General features: G+C 31.8%; 1 protein-coding gene across 1 annotated transcript; it reads right to left on the reverse strand.

Annotated features, from left to right (window-relative positions):
* Window positions 1-1,510: 1,510 nt before the first annotated feature.
* On the reverse strand, window positions 1,511-3,219 carry LOC107611532 (uncharacterized). The gene is made up of 3 exons (XM_016313447.1): window positions 3,183-3,219; window positions 2,894-3,006; window positions 1,511-2,797 (listed from the first exon to the last, which is right to left on the reverse strand). Exons 1-3 carry the CDS (start codon window positions 3,217-3,219, stop codon window positions 1,511-1,513), a joined length of 1,437 nt encoding a protein of 478 aa, XP_016168933.1.
* Between the last annotated feature and the right edge of the window lie 16,974 nt (window positions 3,220-20,193).

Raw genomic sequence — 20,193 nt, forward strand, 5'->3', positions numbered from 1 at the left:
AATTCACTGAAATGCTAAAAAAAAGTGGGTTTAACGTCGTTGTGGGGATCACTGACTGCTGCAGGAAAACATCACGGCCGTTTTTTTACCCACGTCACTTTCTTCTTCAACAAAACGTCGGTGACGTTTTGTGTGTGCATGGTTAACACGTGGATGAAAAGTTCTTCCTCGTTTCAGCGTGAAGATTTTTAACCTTAGTAACCCCTTCTCTTTCCCATTTCTTCGTCTTCTCTTCTCAGTTCCACCACAAAACGGCTCTCTTCCATCCTTATCAATCTTACCCCACCAAAAATAAGGAAACCCACAAAGTAAAACGGCAACACCCATACTGACCAATAATCACAACTAAACCAAACCATTCAGGTAAATATTTATATGGTTTACTTATTGCTTTTTTTTTTTGAACTGAAAGTATGAACAAGAATTTTTTAAAAATAAGGTAAGGTTTTGTAATTTTTTTAGATTATTTTACTATTAATTAATAGTAAGTTAATTAATTGTTAATAGTAATAGTACCGGCGTTAGTATAGGGGTTAGTTAGTGTTAGGGTTAGTTTTAGTAAATTAATTATTGTTAGTGACTTAGTTACTGTTAGCATTAGGTTAGGTTAGTGTTATTTAAAATTTAAAATAGCTGTTTTGAAAAACATAATTATTTATGTATTAATAATTGATTATTATTAATATATGTTTGAAAAATATTTTAATTATTCAAATATGTTCTTTCTAGTGCAGTGTTTAAAAAAGAGGAAGATGGAAAAACGTGACATCATACGTGCTGAAGATCATATTGTAAAATATCTTCGACATCCTGTATATGTAAGTAATTTTTATGTTTACTGTAGTAGTTAATAATTAGTAGTTTATTTAGTAATCATCAATTATTAGAATATGTAGTGATTTAGTAAGTGTTGAATATAATAGTAGTCATGAACTGGTTATAGTAATTTACTATTAATGATTAATTTTTGTTTTCAGGGTTCAAGAAATTTACACATGAGACACTTACACCAAATAGACTCATATGATAATAGAGTGGAAGAACAAATGAGAAGGAGCGGGTTCTATTATGTTTCTCAAATTGGGAGGATCGTGTTTCATAGGTCGACTGTAGACACACTAGCTGAAAGGTGGCGTCCGGAAACGCACACGTTTCATCTTCCATATGGTGAGTGCATGATCACTTTGGAGGACGTCGCAATGATTCTTGGACTCCAAACAGATGGTTTGCCGGTGACTGGATCAACCGATCATAGTACAAGTGGGTTAGAAAACGAGTGCTTGGCCCAATTTGGTGTTGCTCCTGGGCCAAACGACCACAAAGGAAGCGGAATCAAGCTGGCATGGTTTCGCACTCTAAAGCGGCGCCAACATTTGACTGATCAAGTAAGTAAGGAAATTTATGTGAAATGTCACATAATGTGTCTATTCGATACGATGTTATTTAGTGACAAATCTGGAATCTCTGTGCACTGGAAGTATTTACCGTTGCTTCGTGACTTTTCTCAAATTCATAAGTTTAGTTGGGGTTCTGCTTGACACAAGCACATGTATCGATCATTATGTCTGGCATCGAGATATGATTGCAAGGACATGGATGGTCCTCTGGCGTTGCTCCTTGTGTGGGCCTGGATACGAATGCGACAATAGGGCCTCTGCCGGTGGATACCAGCTGAGCGCTGATTTGACATAATTTTCTGAGTTGCATATTCAGAGAATAGTTGTCCTGCACTTATACGAGCCTCAACCTCAGATCTCTTCCTTGTGAACAACGCATTTAGCCTGTAAAAAGTTGCCTTAACAAAGGCTGTGACTGGAAGATTGCATGCCCCTTTCAGTGCTCCATTAATGCACTCCACTAGGTTAGTTTTCATATGACCCCAACAATGTCCACCATCATATGCCAAGGCATATTGCTGTCGAGGTATCCGGTCTAACCACTGCTTGTAAGCCTCCCCCCGCTCACATAATCTCTGGTAACGCATATCGAATTCACGCATTGTTCTAGAATAGCCAATGTTGACAATTAGCCTCTGCAGGAGTGGTGCCTTGAAACTCCTCAAAAAGTTGGATGCTATATGTCGGATGCAAAACATGTGAATAGCTCTCGGATATTCCCATGCTCCATTACTACGACCCACAGCTGAGATGATTGACTCGTGTCGATCAGAGATAAGGGAAACACCATCCCGATTAACTACATGTGTTCGCAAATGGCTAAGAAAAAAGTACCAAGCATTGGCAGTCTCACCTTCGACTATGGCAAATGCAAGAGGCACGATATTTCCATTGCCATCTTGTGATACTGCAACTAAAAGAGCTCCTTTATACTTTTCATACAAATGTGTGCCGTCAATCTGAACTACTGGCTTGCAACTTCTGAATGCTTTAATGCATGGGTAGAAAGCCCAGAAGACTCGTGTCAGAATCCGGAGATCTTCAACTAACTCACCCCCTCGGTAGCCATATGCAGTTTTATACTCATCAGCTGCTGATGGTTCTTTTGCAACCATTGCTTCAAACCATGTGGGCAAAGCTTCATATGAAGATTCCCACCCACCAAATATTTTCTCCACTGCCTTTTGCTTGGCCAACCATGCTTTGCGATAACTTATCGTGTAGTTGAACTTCAATTGCACTTCAGCAATGACAAATTTCACCTTTATGGACGGGTCAGCTTCAACTAATGGCTTTATCGCTTCTGCAATTGTATCAGAGTCCAGTTTAGCATGATCTTGAGATATGGTACTTCTGGTGCACGTGTGACTACCATTGTACCTCCTTATCGCCCAACAATACTATCTTTTCATAAGACTAACTCTGATAAGCCAATGACAACTTGTTCCGTACTGTACGCATTTAGCATAGAATGTTGTTGGTTCTGATTCATATACCCTATAATCAACTCCTCTTCGAATGGTATACTCTTTAACTGATGCAATAACAGCCTCTCTAGAGTTAAACTCTATTCCAACGACAAATTCACCGGCAGCTACAACTGCTGGGGCTACACCAATAACAAAACAAAAATAAATCTAAATAATATTCTATTATTAATAATAATGATGACAACAATAAATAGTAATAACAATTTAAAAAATAAAAATAATACTAACATAAAAGCAAAACAAATAATAATATTACTAATATTAAAAAAGTGAATAACAACAACAACAAAATTACCTGTATTGACATATTCAGAAAATTCTGGTGCATGCATGGCATCAAGATTCAAAGCATGCATAAAAGATGGCTATCCATAGGGATGTTGTCCGGTTAGTGCATTTGCAACATCAGCCACATCTCTTTCAACCATTATCTCATCTTCCTCTACATCTTCAGTTGGACCAACAACTTCATAATTACCTTCAAACTCTTCATCGCTTTCAGTATTATAACCCACCCAGTCTGTGTTGGGTTCTGGAAAGTCAACATCAATGATTTCTTCGAGCTCAACATACAACTCGATAAGTGAGGCCTGTGCTCTAGTTTGATGATAGGTAAAAAACATTCTTTGCATACTAGCTTCATCTGTCACATGCATTATTTGAAATTGGCCGAAACCACCAAATACTAGCATAGGCTGCCTATACAGAATATTTATGACTCTTTTTTGCACTTGATGATCTACACTTTGAGAAAGTATACTCTTAAGTCATTCATATGTTATTGAAAGAGGAACAACAATAACAAATGGATTCTCACATAAAAAACTCACACCTTCATGTGTATGAGATAAAATCTGACCATTATAATATATTTTTAAACTAATATAACCCTCCATTTTATACACTCATCACACTCACTCACGATTTTTTTCACCCTCTCAAACTGAGAACATTTTGTAGAACAAAGCTCTCATTACTTCACTTAAACTTTAGTCTCATACTCCATTTTTACGTTTTAACACAATCCAGAACTTCTTTTATAGTTACTTTTATATTTTTTTATTCCCCCAGCACAAAACGTCACTGACGTTTTCACAAAACGTCACTAACGTTTTTACTTTTTTAGCAATACGTCAACGACGTTTTGACCAAAAAATAATTTAAAAATATATTTTCCAGCAAAATGTCACTGACGTTTTTCTTTGTGACAATTAAAAAATAAATAAATATATATACAATACGTCGCTGACGTTTTGCCTATAATAAAATAAAAAAAATTTCACATAGCACGTTGCTGATGTTTTCTTCATGCAAAATTTCAAAAAAAAAATTTATTCAATCCGTCGACACCGTTTTGCTTTGTTTATTTAAAAAAAAAAATTCACCCTCCCACAAAACATTAAAGACGTTTTGTTTCTTTCAAAAAATTGAAGCAGGCCCATAGCAGAGTAATATACAATACCAATCAAATATCATTGAATAACACACATTAGTTTATAATATACAAAAAGTGAGCCTAGGAATCGCCACCATCCTTTATCATCTACCTAAAACGGATATAGTATCCCCACTACTAAACAACTACTCTAAAACTGTGGATCCTGACTCTGATTATGCTGTAGTCACATCGCGTCAAAAGTCACAAAAACTCATAGCAAATTTTAAGAGTGGGGGGACAAAAATATGTATAATTAAATAAATTTTGTTGAACATTGTTAATTATATTAAAAATATAATAAAGATATGAAAATTACAAAAAAATTAGTGAACACTTTCATTCTTAAAATACTATTTATTATATATAATTTATAATAAATATTTTTATTTCTAAAAATTAAATTTAAAATATTTTAATTAAATTATAGATAATTTGTCATCCTAACTAATTTTACTTTTATTTATTTTTACACAATTCAATAATAAAAAAACTGAATCAATTGGTATGTTAACACCTATTAATATACTAGTATTTATAATTTGAAACTAAAATTATATATAAATACCAAAAAAAACCAAGTCTATATATGAAAAGTATGTTTATCTCAAATAATAAAAACTTAATTTACAATTATTTTTCTCTCTTTCTCTTTAAAATAATTAAATTTGTTTATATATTTTTTAATTTAATTTTAATATACTGTCATATTAAAAATTTTATGTATCTATTTAATTATGTATTGTAATTAAAAAAAATATCTTTTATATTTATTATATAAATAATAAATAATTATCTAAAAAAATAAATATAATTAAATGACTGTATAAAAAAATATACATATTTTTAATATATCAAAATTAACTTCTATGCTTTTAAACAATTGTTCTATTACTCATTATAATTTTCAAATATTAATTATCTTCCATTCAATTAGGAAATTTATTTGTTATAATATTTATAACATAAAACACTTTCTAATTCAAAATAATTGTTACAAGTAAGATTATTTAAGAGATAAAATTAAAAAATCTTATATAATTTTAAAACAAAGAATATAATTAATAGATAGATACTATTCTTTTTTATTTTAATTAATTTTTTAAGACAAAAAAATATTGATAATTTTACTTATATTCATAAAACTGAGATTTAATTTAGTGGTTAACTAATTGATTAATTTTAAAAATTATATTATCATTGTTCATTAATTTGTTTTATTGAGTTCATTTATTTACTTATTTTCAATTTTAATATTAAATCAAATTTAATAAAATTAATATTGTTACATATTAAATTTAATAAAAAAATTATTTTTAACATAAATCTAAAAACAAATTTTGTAAATTTTTATGGAGACAAATATATATATTATATAATTTTTTAATTTAGTGGGGACAAGTGCCCGTACTCTATACATCGGTCCGTCCCTCGTAGTAGAACGCGCATTCACCACTGGGTTTTGTCACGACAGCTTAGTATGTGTTGAAGGTATTCACTTTAAGCACCATAGAATTAGTTAAAATCGCCTATTTCCTCTATTATTTAGAAACCGTATATCTTTTCTATTATTTAAAACCGTCAATCTTCCCTATTATTTGAAACATTCTATTTTTAAAAATTTGGTCTAATTTAAATTATTAATATTTTTATTATTTTTAAAAATTATATTTTTATATTTATAATATACATATCTCATTTACAATAAGATAATTATAAACGTATCTCGTTTACAGTATAAACGAGATATACAGTATAAATGAGATAAGACTGCAAGACATATTTTCGTAATAATTTTTATAATTATTTATTTCAATAAATAAAATATTTATTTAATTTATTTAAATTAAAAATCCTACAAACTTCCTCACTATTTTTCTTTCTTTTTTACTTTTGTTTCTCTTTTTCATCCAATTTTTATTCCCTTTTCTCCTTCATTCTTTTTTATTCTTGTTCTTCATTTTTTTCATGTTTTAATTTTTTTATTTTTTATTTGTTCAAATTATTTTATCTGTTTATGTAAAAATTTTGATTATTTTCATGTCATAAAAAGAAAAAAAAATAAAGTAAATGATGAACGATGGAAAAAAATGTGAGTAGAGGCGAGTGTCCATCTCCGTACATGCCAAAAGAATTTTTTCAATTGGAACTTGTTTTTAATTCCATTAGTCATAATGTATACCTAAATTGAAAATAAATCACGAGACAACTGTTTTATTTTCGAAACAATATAACTCACTTTAAATTTGCAAAACCGTGACCAACTTTAATTTATATTATAGTAGTTCAGGGTAGGAATCGCCATCATTTTTTATCATCTATCTAAAATAAATTCATTATCCCCACTATCAAAAATTACTCTAAAATGGTGGATTCCAACTCTGACTATGCTTGCAGTCACATAGAACCAAAAGTCTCAGAAACTAATATGGTAGGACACGCGTCCACCATTGCATTTTGTCACAACAGTTCAATATGTGTTGAAGATATTCACTTTAAGCACTATATAATTATTTTTTTTTATAGAAGCATCGTATTCATATTATACATAGGAATGTCAATGAAGTTTCGTAAAAGTGCATATCCATAGTTCACTCTATTTTCATTAAGAAAAAATGGTTGTTATCTCCTTTTTATTTTCGTCACAAGTTTTAATTTACTGGTTTTTGTAAAAGTGAATCATTGTAGGTATATGTAGATATTAATTTAAAAAATTAACTTTTAAAAAAAATACAACATAATCCAACATAGTATAACGTAAAAGATAAATATTCATAATTTATTTATTAAAAAACTCAACATAAAGTTAAAATACAACATAAAGATTCATGTATATTATTTCAAGGTCAAAATTTTTCAAACATATCAGATTATTTATGTATTGTTTATCACACTTTTTTATAATAATATTATCTAGATCTCACATTAACAAAATCAATAATAACTAAAATTCTAATTTTAAATTTTATATAAATAAAGTAAAAGATTATTTTGTATTTTATGTTATAAGAATTTAGCAAATGTCCGAGGTATAGAAGTAAATCTCCATTTATGTGAAAACTTAAAAGGTCTTTTTTTTTATTCTAGTAACAAATAATTCCCAAATACTTATTCTAGTAATTTTTTGCCATCTTTACTTATGTGCACACCGAGTTCATTTTTCTCACTATTTTTTTTGTTTCTCTTTTTCATCATTTTTTTATCCCTTTTCCTCCTTCGTTATTTTTTATTTTTTTATATTTTAATTTTTTTATTTTATATTTGTGCAAGTCTGTTTATCTGTTTGTGTAAAAATTTTGGTTATTTTCATAAGTTATAAAAAAAATAACAAAAGAAATAAGTGATGAATGATGAAAAAAAAATATGTGAGTAGGTATAGGTTTCCATCTCCATACATTCCAAAAGAACTTTCAATTGCAGTTTGTTTTCAATTCCATCAATCATAATTTACACCCAAATTGAGAATAAATTACGAGACAATTATTTCATTTTTGGGAACAATAAAACTTGCTTTGAATTTGCAAAACTGTGATCGACTTTAATTCATATTATAATAGTTCAGGATAATAATTATTACCATTCTTTATATATTGTTTACATCCTCTTTCTATCCTCAATCTCGTTCTTAATATTATTAGAGATCATCGGTTTCTGCTTTTTTGTGCATAACCAGAAATCACAATACATTTTTGGTTGACAAATTGAACAAGGACCAAGTGACAAAATTATAACACGTAAGTTTTATTATGCTGATTTTAAAACTACAGCATTTCAGCTGATTTTTCTTTTATTTTAACTGATTTAAAACACACAGATCATTAAGAACTTGAAAAAAAAAAGCATATAATCATAACAAAACCAAAAGAGGCATGTATAATCTTGAAACAAAAAAAAATAATCAGTAGAAGCTAGAAAAACTCATATTAACAAGCTCACATGTTAAATCAAGAGTACGAAACTTTCCACTTAAAGTGAGGTTCAAAATCACATGTGATTGTAGCTAAAGAGTAAAAACTATTTCATTTGGTAATTTTACCCTTTTTTTAATCCAAGATCGTCATAAACCTACTCACAGAACTAGGGAGAACAAAAAAGATTCTCCCTATTCAAAATCTATCTGCATGCAAGAATCTACATGACATACACAAACAAGATAAATGTTAAAGAAGAAACCGCAATGTCCTATATGATGAACCGTTGTAAATAAGAATGTGCACTATCAGAAGAGCAGAGAAAGAAGATTTCTTATACAAAAACCTACTCTAAAAGCTACCTGATACACATAAACAAGATGAAGCTAGAGAAAAAGAAACTCGGGACATTGAGCGGCATAATCTAAAGAGTAAAGAGTCTTCAAGAAAAAATCAAAAAAATTACCTGTAACCAAAGAAAATTAAATAAAATATTTAAAAAATAAAACTCATTTTAAATTGTTTAAATTATACTAAACAAAATAAACAATTTTAAATGACTTTTTTGCAATGATGAAACCAAAAATAATATTTTATATTGGGCCGATTTTGGTGATATTCAACTCGGTGGCCTTAACTGATGAAGAACGCGGGATGGTGGACCAAGGTTTCTCACAAAAAACGAAAACTGGCGTTGGCATCATGCAGGCAACGAGAAGCTAAGATAGTGATACAGTTCGTAAGGGCTAGGGAAAAGCACCTGGCGCTAGCATCACTCAGGCTTTGGCACGCGCCGCTGGCATCACGCAGGTTTTGCCACGCGTCACTTGGCCAGCTAGGACCCTGCTTCTCCTACAACCAAGCTTCTCATGAGCTACGAGAAGTGCTTTATGAAAACACGTGTGGGCCATACATAATGATTGTAGCTGTTTTCCATCCTGGTAAACTGTGTATATATCCCTCATTCTCGCAATTATGATTTGTTAATAAGAGGAAGAACAATAAATTTAATAATAGTTTACGGTAAAAATCATCCACACCTGTTGATATTGCGTTTTCAGAAGTATGAAACGTATGCATGTCATTTATTTACATGTGAGTGTCAGAGCCACGAGAGTTGTATCTATATGATCTGTAGCGGTGCCACAAATGAAGAATAGTTGCCAGCAATTGAAGAAGATAAATGTATTTAAAGTTGGTCATGATGATTTATTAATTATAGGGTGGAAATAAATTTAATAATAATTTGCCTTGAAAACCACCAAACCTGTTCTTGTTGCGTGGGCAGTAGTACGGATATATGTGTCATTTGTTTGTGTGTGGGTATCAGAGTCGTATGAAAGCTGCGTCAGTGTGATCAGAAGTAGGGTCATGAATGAAGAGTAGTTGTCAATAACTGAAAAAGATAAATGCATTTAAAGTTGGTCATTATGATGTAGTAATTAGAGGGGTGGAAATAAATTTAATAATAGTTTGCGTTGAAAACCACCAAATCTGTTCATGTTACGTGGTCGGTAGTATGAAATGTATGTGTGTCCTTTGTTTGCATATGGGTATTAGAGGCACACAGGAGTTGTGTTAGTGTGATCAATAGTAGGGTCATGAATGAAGAGTAGTTGTCAATAACCAGAGACGATAAATGAATTTGCAGTCAAAACCACCTACACCAGTTGATGTTGCGTTGTCAGGAGAATGGAATATGTAAGTGTCCTTTGTTTACATATGAGTATTAGAGTTGCATACGAGCAGTATCAGTATGATCGGTAGTGGACCTTGAATAAAGAGTAGTTGTTAACAACCAAAGAAGATAAATGAATTTAAAGTTGGTCATTATGGTTTGTTAATTAGATGGCGAAATTAAATTTAATAATAGTTTGTGATGAAAACCACCCACACCTGTTGATCTTGCGTTGTCGAGAGAATAGAATGTATGCATGTCCTTCATTTACGTGTGAGTATCAGAGCCGCATAGGAGCATTATAATCAGTAGCGAGGCCACAAATGAAGAGTAGTAGTTGTCAGTAATCAAAGAAGATCAATGGATTTAATGTTGGTCATTATAATTTGTTAATTTAGAGGGACAGAAATAAATTTAATAATAGTTCTGTTGATCTTACATTGTCGAAAGTATAGAATGTATGTGTGTCTTGTATTTACGGGTGAGTATACGAGCCACATGAGAGCTATGTCAATATGATTAGTAGTGATACTTGGTTGTCGTCTGTGCTACCTTGGTTTCGTCATCCCTGAAGTTTTCCTCCCTCCCATGCTTACTGGTGTTGTAACTGAAAAAGCAAGAGAGAAGAAGATGAAAGGGCGAAGAAGATGAAGGAAGAAATATGTTGATAGAAGTGAATCCTTGTGGGTATATGTTGATATTAATTAAAAAAATTAACTTTCAGAACAAAATACAACATAATCCAACATAATATAATGTAAAAGATAAATATAATGATTTATTCAATAAAAAACTCAATATAAAATTAAAATACAACATAAAAATTCATATACATCATTTAAAGGTCAATTTTTTTCAAACATATAAGATTATTCATGTATTGCTATCACACTTTTATAATAATATTATCTAGATCTCACATTAACAAAACCAATAATAACTAGAATTCTAATTTTAAATTTTTATATAAATAAAATAAAGGTTTATTTTGTATTTTATGTCATAGGAATTTAGCAAGTGTCCGAAGAATGGAAGTAGATCTTCATTCATGTGAAAACTTAACAGGTCTTCATTTTCATTCTAGTAATAAATAATTTTTCAAACACTCATTCTAGTAGTTTTTTGCCATCCTTACTTGTGCGCGCACTGAGTTCATTTTCCTCACTATTTTTCTTTCTTTTTTATTTTTTTTCTCTTTTTCATCATTTTTTTGTTCCTTTTCCTCCTTTCTTTTTTATTCTTTTTATGTTTCAATTTTTTATTTTATATTTGGGCAAGTCTGTTTTCTGTTTGTGTAAAAAATTTGGTTATTTTCATAAGTCATAAAAAAATAACAAAAAAAAAAAAAAAAGTGATGAATGATGCAAAAAGAAATAATGTGTGAGTAGGTGTAGGGTGTCCATCTCCATACATTCTAAAAAAATTTCAATTGTAACTTGTTTTCAATCTCATCAATCATAATGTACACCCAAATTGAGAATAAATCACGAAACAATTGTTTTATTTCTGGGAACAATATAACTTATTTTGAATTTGCAAAATCGCGACCGTCTTTAATTCATATTATAATAGTTCAGGATAAAAATCGCCACTTTCCTTTATCTGTAGTTTACATCCTCTTCCATCCTAAATATTGTCCTTAATCTCATTAGGGATCATCAGTGTGTGCTTTTTTCGTGCATAACCAGAACTTACAATATATCCTTGGTTGATAAATTCAACAGGGACCAAGTGACAAAATTATAACACATAAGTTTTGTTATGCCAATTTTAAAACTACAGCATTTCAGCTGATTTTTCTTTTATTTTAACTAGTTTAAGACACACAGATCATCAAGAACTTCAGAAAAAAGCATATAATCATAAAAAAACCAAAAAAGGCATGTACAATCTGGAAACAAAAACAAATGATCAACAGATGCTAGGAAAAACTCATATTAACAATCTCAGATATTAAATCAAGAGTACAGGACTCGTAGCTCAAAGTGGGGTTCAAAATCACGTGTAATTATAACTAAAGAGTAAAAACTATTTCATTAGGTAATTAATCATTTTTCTGATCCAAGACCGTCATAAACTTACTCACAAACCAGGGAGAACAAAAAGGATTCTCCCTGTTGAAAACCTATCTGCATGCAAGAATCTACCTATCATATACAAATAAGACAAATGTTAGAGAAGAAATCTCAGTGTCCTATATGATAATCGACGTAAACAAGAATGTGCACTATCAGAGAAGCAGAGAACGAAGATTTTTTACATAAAAATCTGCCTTAAAAACCTACCTGATACACATAAACAACATGAAGTTAGAGAAAAAGAAACAGAGGATGTTGAGCAGCAGAATCTAAAGAGTAAAGAGTCTTTATGAAAAAATCGGAAAAATCACCTGTAACAAAAGAAAATTAAATGAAACATTTAAAAAATAAAACTCATTTTTAAATTATTTAAATTATACTAAAAACAAAAAAATAAATAGTTTTAAATGACTTTTTTGCGGTGATCAAACCAGAAATTATTTTCTATATTGGTTCAATTTTGGTGATATTCAATTCGGTCGATTTAACTGGTGATGAACGCATGGTGGTGGACTAAGGTTTCTCGCAACAAATAAAAAACTGACGTTGGCATTATGCAGGTAGCGAGAAGCTGCAGTAGCAATACGTGTCATAAGGGCCAGGGAAGAGCACCTGGTGCTAGCATCACGCAGGCTTTACCACGCATCGCTGGCATCACGCAGGCTTGACACGGATCACTGGGCCAACTGTGACCCTTCTTCTCTTACAACCAAGCTTCCCATGAGCTACGAGAAGTGTTTCATGAAAACACGTGTAGGCCATGCACACTGGTTGTAGCTGTTTTTCATCCTGTCAAAACGTGTATATATCCCTCCTTCTCACAATTATGATTTTTTAATTAGATGGGAGAAAATAAATTTAATAATAGTTTATGGTAAAAACTATCCACATCTATTGATATTGTGTTGTCAGAAGTATGGAACGTATGCATGTCATTTGTTTACATGTGAGTGTTCGAGCCGCATGGGAGTTGTATTTGTATGATCAGTGCGGGGCTACGAATAAAGAGTAATTGTCATCAATTGAAGAAGATACATGTATTTAAAATTGATCATTATAATTTGTTAATTATTGGGTGGAAATAAATTTAATAATAATTTGCGTTGAAAACCACCAAACGTATTCTTGTTGCGTGATCAGTAGTATGGAATGCATGTGTGTCATTTGTTTGCGTGTGGGTATCAGAGTCGTATGAGAGTTACGTCAGTGTGATTAGTAGTAGGGTCATGAATGAAGAGTAGTTGTCGGTAACCGAAAAAAGATAAATGGATTTAAAGTTTGTAATATGATTTGTTAAATAGAGGGGTGAAAAAAATTTAATAAGTTTGTTGTGAAGACCACCTACACCAGTTGATATGTATTGTCGGGAGAATGAAATGTATAAGTGTCCTTTGTTTACTTGTGAGTATCAGAGCTGCATAGGAGCCGTATCAGTATGATCAATAGTGGGCCGTGAATGAACAGTAGTTGTTAACAATCAAAGAAGATAAATAGATTTAAAATTGGTCATTATTGTTTGTTAATTAGAAGGTGGAAATAAATTTAATAATATATAGTTTGCAATGAAAACCACCCACACCTGTTGATCTTATATTGTCAGGAGAACATGTGTGTGTCCTTTGTTTACGTGGGAATATCAGAACCACATAGGAGTTGTATCAGTATAATCAGTAGCGAGGCCACAAATGAAGACTAGTAGTTGTTAGTAATTAACCGTTGTGGAGTTTTCGCTAGGCAATGGGGCTATAGTGATATGGTCCTCCAATTTTTTTATAGAAAACTTAGTAATAGTAGTGTATTAGGAGAAATTTAGTTCAAGTGGCATAATTCTTTCCCTTTTTCATTAGAATTATTGTGTTCAATACTCATTACTTGCATTTACTCTTTTATTTTTAGTTTCAAATCCAAACATATTGTCCTTTGAATTTGGACCGAAATATGCTAACCAAAAAAGAGAAAAACACTAATAACTTTTAACATTATATAACCAAATAAAAATAGAACCAAATCTTTTAAATAGATTCAATAACTATAAAAGAACATTTTTGACTTCATCCAAGTGAAAAATAAAAAAAGCTAAAATTAGGTATTTTATTTATTTAATTTAATATTATTTTAGATTTTACTGTTTATTTAATTTAATTTTTTATGTTATAAAAAAATATTAAAATATTCAATAAGTATTGATAACATTACATTTTTATAGATTGATAGAAGAATTTGTAAGTTGTAACTTAAAAATTTTTTATTTTTGAAACTAAGTTCCAAATCCAAGCAATTATATTTTTTTGCATCATCTTTGTAAAATTATTGAAAGCTTCAATTATTGAAGAACGAAATCTTATTTACATTGAAAAAGAAATTGCTGAAAGTTTAATTTTCATTCAATTATTGAAGATTTTAAGCCACTCAATATTCGAAGAGTACCATTATAAATTATTTTATATTTTTTATTTGTAAAATTATTTATTTATTATCATATTAATAATAAACTTAAAGAATAATTATATTTATAAATTTTATTTTAATACAAATACTATTATGTAATTTTTATGTTAAATTTTGGCTACCTCAAAAACTTTTTCATGCTCCACCACTAAACATAATCCAACATAATATAATGTAAAAGATAAATATTCATAATTTATTTATTAAAAAAATCAACATAAAATTAAAATACAACATACATATTCATGTATATCATTTCAAGGTCAAATTTTTTCAAACATATAATATTAGTTATGTATTATTTATCACACTTTTGTAATAATATTATCTAGATTTCACATTAATAAAACCAATAGTAACTAGAATTCTAATTTTAATTTTTTATATAAATAAAATAAAGGATTATTTTATATTTTATGTCATCAGAATTCAGCAAATGTCCAAAGAATGAAAGCAAATCTCAATTTTTTATTTTGTATTTGTGCAAATCTATTTATTTGTGTGTAAAAATTTTAGTTATTTTTATAAGTCATAAAAAGAAATAACAGAAAAAGAAAATAAGTGATGAATGGTGAAAAAAGAAACAATATGTAAGTAGGTGTGTAGGGTGTCTATCTCCATACATTCTAAAAAAAATTTCAATTACAATTTGTTTTCAATATAATGAATCATAATGTACACCCAAATTGAGAATAAATCACGAGACAACTATTTTATTTTTGGAAACAATATAACTTACTTTAAATTTGCAAAACCATGACAGTCTTTAATTCATATTATTCCGCTATTTACATCCTTTTTCAATCCTCAATATCATCTTTAATCTCATTAGGGATCATCAGTTTGTACTTTTTCGTGCATAACCAGAACTCACAATACATCTTTGGTTGACAAATTAAACAAGGACTGAAGGTTGTAGAAGGCTTAGAGAATGGGGGTTAAATCTATGACCTTCTTTTATTTTACTGAATTAACCCTTTTAAGACAAACTTTCAATCTGAATCTGTTTGAACTTAACAACGAAAAATTTATGAGACAATTTTATTTTGTCTCATGAATATCAGAAAATAGAACAGCGTAGAGAAGAAAGAAGCTGACACCACCATGTATCCTGGTTCGGTTGTTTTGTGCAATACAACCTACGTCCAGTCTCCACCACAACTGTGGTAGAATTTCCACTATAGTTAAAGTATTACATACACCAATTCCACAGGATTGACATAATCCTTTCACACTCAAGTTCTAACCTAACTTAACTTAGTTATGCTAATACCTAACTATTCACTCTTAGTGCTGACCCAACTAAGAAAGGGATACCTTACTGGTACAAGATACAAGACACTTAATCAACCTAAAAAAATCTGAAATAACTCTAGGCTTTTCACTCATGTGTATCTCTCTGCCTTTTTCCACTCTTAGGCTCTTACAATGACTCTCTCATTCAGCATTTTACCTCAAGAAATTACAGAAAGATAAACATTGAAAAGTAAATTACAATCAGTAAAATATGAAGGAGATTGACTCTTCAACAGCCTCTTTGCTATGTGATAAACCAGATTTGCTAGCCTCTGATTTAGTTTCATATTCTGGCGGAATGCTTCTTTGAAAGAAAGTACTGTCCAAGTTGATGAACTTCTTCAGAGAACTCTTCTCAGAACACCAAACCTCAAACCACTGGTTATCTCTCCTTGCTTTCTGAATGGTGAGCCAACTTCTTTTCTATCTCCTTGCATGTTGTTGATTTGCTCTCTCCTAGGTCAACTCTCGAGCTTTGTGCTTCACCAACCCACCATCTCACTTTTTCCCATTAATCCTCAAACTAGTAACTTTGGTTCTGACCTTCTATTGTTGACCGAAAGCCACAAGACAGCAGAAACAAATATTTTCAATGGTAAACCCAGATCTTGGCCATTGAAAAACAACTTGGTCCCCAAGACACACTTATGACCGTAGATGCACAGCAGTGAAGAACAGAAATCATCTTTTCCATGTATCCCAGAATGGATTGGCAGAACGTTGAAGATGAGAAGAAGAAGATATGATGCATGTAAAAGGAAATGAAATCACCTTTAGCTTCTGACCTCTTCTTGATACAGTTTGATGAGGGTGATTAGACTTCAACCTTTTTGCTTAAGCTTCTCTTTCTTGCTTCTTTGGTGAACAACTTAAGGAATAAGCTTTCTCTCTCTCTCTCTCTCTCTTGCTCTGAGTTCTGACTGAGACAGGAAAAAGTGAACGTTGCTTTGGAAGCAAGATGGAGGGATTAGCTTGCTGAAATCAAATCGGGCTTGGGTTGGTTCTATTCAAGTTCAGCCCATTTTCATTCTTTTCATCATCTTTGGGCTTCTATTGATTTGTGGCCCAGTAGAATAGATTCAGCTTGCTTTGTATTGGGCTGCTGCAACAATGTATTTTAGCCTGCAACATTTTAATCATAAATAATCAATACTAATTATTTACTTTGCCCAATAAAATAATGTTTGTCATCATTAATTAATTTAGTTAATTTCTTAACTCAACAATCTCCTCCTTGATGAAAAACATAATTGATACAATGATCAAAGGAAATGAATTTGAGTAAGGTTTAGGAACTCCCTTTGATTTTTGTCATTTGCTTTTATGTTGCTCTCCCTTTCCTTTTCAAGAGTAGCTCCCCCTAGATTTATGCTCTCTTCTTCTTTCCTGTTATTATTCTTATAGGGAATGCAAAAAAGAGCTACATTCACTTCAAATTGACTAAGTGATATTGCATAGCTAGCAACACAAGTCCAGCCCAGTATAACATATCATGTCAGCATCAAAGCAGAACATTAAGTCTAACAAGGGCAAAACAGCAACATGTCATAAAAAGCAAGTTCCATTTTTCATGCAAAAACAATCACAGCAGTAGCAAACATTTGCAAATCAAATTCTCATGCCAACAACATTGTAGCAGCAGCAATCAACATTCCAAAAAATTTATCAAATATTCACAATCTTGCTGCTCATGATTTATCAAATATTCACAATCCTGCTGCTCATGCGCTATTACTCCCCCTTTTGTCATCAAGGGTGTAAAATAAGCAAACTCAAGTAAAAACTGCACCATAAAACCTGCAAGAAAGTGTTAATCCACAGTCTAAAACATCAAATTAATGTAAAGTAGTAGTTAAAGGATTACGGTCATCCGATGATCCGAAATAACAAAAGGTAGTTCAAAAGTAACAAAAGAAACAGTTTTCATGAGACAAAAGTCAGCGGATAGCAGCAGCTTCATGAGACAAATCTAGGCATCTGAACCATTTCCCTCCGAATCAGCTTCCTCATCAGCGTCAATGGCAGGATCCTCATCCTTTTGAAGGTTATCAATGAATGTCATGAATACAGCCTCTCTATCTCTTGATGTTCGGAGGATATTCTCATGCTTGCTTGCTAGCTTCCTTTGTTCCTTACTTATGGCAATCATGTGATTGGATTGGGAGACAAACTCCTAGACTACATCTTTGACAATATTCAGCAGAGTAGATTTTTGTCCAGTGGAGATGGAAGTACCCTCGGTGGAAGGAGGAGGAGATTCCTCAGGAATAAAGTCATCATCTTCATCATCTAAGACCACTCTCTTAGAACGAGTAGGTCCTTTTTGCTGTTTCACTGAACCATCCCTTTTTAGATATGAATGTCTGTTTTCATAATCCTCATTGGACAAGTCAACACCAAAATGCTCAAATATACAAGTTAGAAACATGCCATAAGGAAGGGGTTAGTCTTTCTCACTTCTAACAGAGTCAAACATGTATCTAACCATCAAATAAGCAAAAGAAATTTCTATTTTAGTAAGCAGGGCATACAAAACAAGAGTGTCAATGTAAGATACCCTTTGATATGAACCGCTCTGTGGAAGTATGATGTGATTTACAATACAGTGCAACTGAGCACGTTCATAACCCAGGGCTTTATGAGTAGGGGTGATGCCATCAATTAGAGAAACATGTTCATAAATATGAGCCAAAGCATCATTGAAAGATATACATACTCCTTCATCCCACTTAACAAAAGTATAAGCACAAGGCCCAACATCAGTATACTTCAATGAATCACTGATTGTTTCATCTTTTAAAATAATGTCTCTGCTCTTAACATAAGAATGAACACTGCCCTCATGATATGTCATGTTAGCATTAAACTCTTTGACCAAAAGAGGATAAACAGGCTTTTTGATGTTAAAAAGATGATTCCAGTCTAGAAATTCTAAATTTTCAACAAAAGGAAAACCTTTCTTTTTCAAAGTTAGTAAATCAGCAAGAAAAGAGGGACATAGGGTACGGTACTTAATTACTCCTTCAACAAAGTCATTAATTCATGGCAGACTTAAATCTATAAGGGTTATAGTTGGAGTGAGATGTCATGAAATGGAATTTACGTGCAAAGGGATCAATGTCTGGTTCTCTAACTGATTTAAGGGGAATTCGAGGTTTACCTCTCTGAGAACGTAAGGGAACAGACCTTGTCTTAGGTTGAGTAGGCTCAGAAGTAGGTTCGGCTGCTGGGCGCTTCCCCTTCGAAGAGCTTGGCTTCGACGAACCATGTTTGAATTGAGGTTCCTTCGGAGGTGGCGTCGGCTTGGCTGAAGGAGGAAACCTTGATGGGTTCTTAGTGCGAGCCATGGGGTCAGACCTAGGAGGTGAGGTAGGAGGAGAAGGAGATGGAGTGAAGGTTTTGTCCTGAGAGCGAGTTGAAGGTTTTTATTTTGTAGGAAGCTTGTATATCTTTTCTCGAAGAGGCCTTTGAGATATGGTTTCTTGCTCATTTGGTTGGTTTTTGGTTTTTGAAAGAAGAGATACAGTAAAGGTAGTGGGGAGAAACTGAAGGGTTGGAGGAGTTATGGAGGGAGAAGAAAAAGTATTGGTAACCGTACCCAAAAGAAATTTTCTTAAACCATGCAACTGCATCACCTCTGATTTGACTTGAAAAGACTTGACATCATAAGAAGAAAGATTTGATTTTATTTAAAATTAAAGAGGAAGTTAATTTTAAAATTTGAAACCCTTTTTGGACCTAAAGACAAAAAGAAATAATCTGAAACACACAACCCAACAAAAACAAAAAATGTAGCATTCATATTGGGCCCAGAGGTTGTTTGAATTAAGGAAACATATTGGACCACCCATGATCTGATTTTTTAGGCTGGCCCAGATAAATCTGCACGTGCAACAAGCCCAAAGAACACTGATTGAAGAGAACGTTCTTCACTTGCCCAGAATTGTCTCATACCTGTTTATGAGACGAAAACTCCAACAAACACATCAGCAACTTTCAAACAATGAATCATAGCTTAAAATTCCTAGACTAGTCCTAAGCATGCAAAATCTGTCCTCAGCTAGTGGTTTAGTGAAAATATCTGCCAATTTCTCTTCTAATTTAACAAATTAAATGCTAATATCCCCTTTTTGAACATGTTCTCTTATTGAGTAAAATTTCGCTTCAATATGTTTAGTCCTAGAGTGCAAAACTGGATTTTTAGAAATATTAATGGCACTCATATTATCACACAACAAGGGAATATTTTCAGCATTTAACTTGTAATCAGCAAGCTGTGTTTTTAACCACATAAGCTGAGAACAACAAGAAGAAGCAGCTATATACTCAGCCTCAGCAGTGGATAAAGCCATTGTTGGCTGCTTCTTACTTGACCAAACATTCAAGGACTTTCCAAGGAAACAACATAAGCCTGAAGTGCTCCTTCTATCAACTTTATCACCGGTAAAATTTGCATCACA

Source organism: Arachis ipaensis, chromosome B8 (genome assembly GCF_059453495.1).
Source record: "Arachis ipaensis isolate K30076 ecotype BB chromosome B8, ASM5945349v1, whole genome shotgun sequence".
In the NCBI taxonomy this organism is placed as follows: domain Eukaryota; kingdom Viridiplantae; phylum Streptophyta; class Magnoliopsida; order Fabales; family Fabaceae; genus Arachis; species Arachis ipaensis.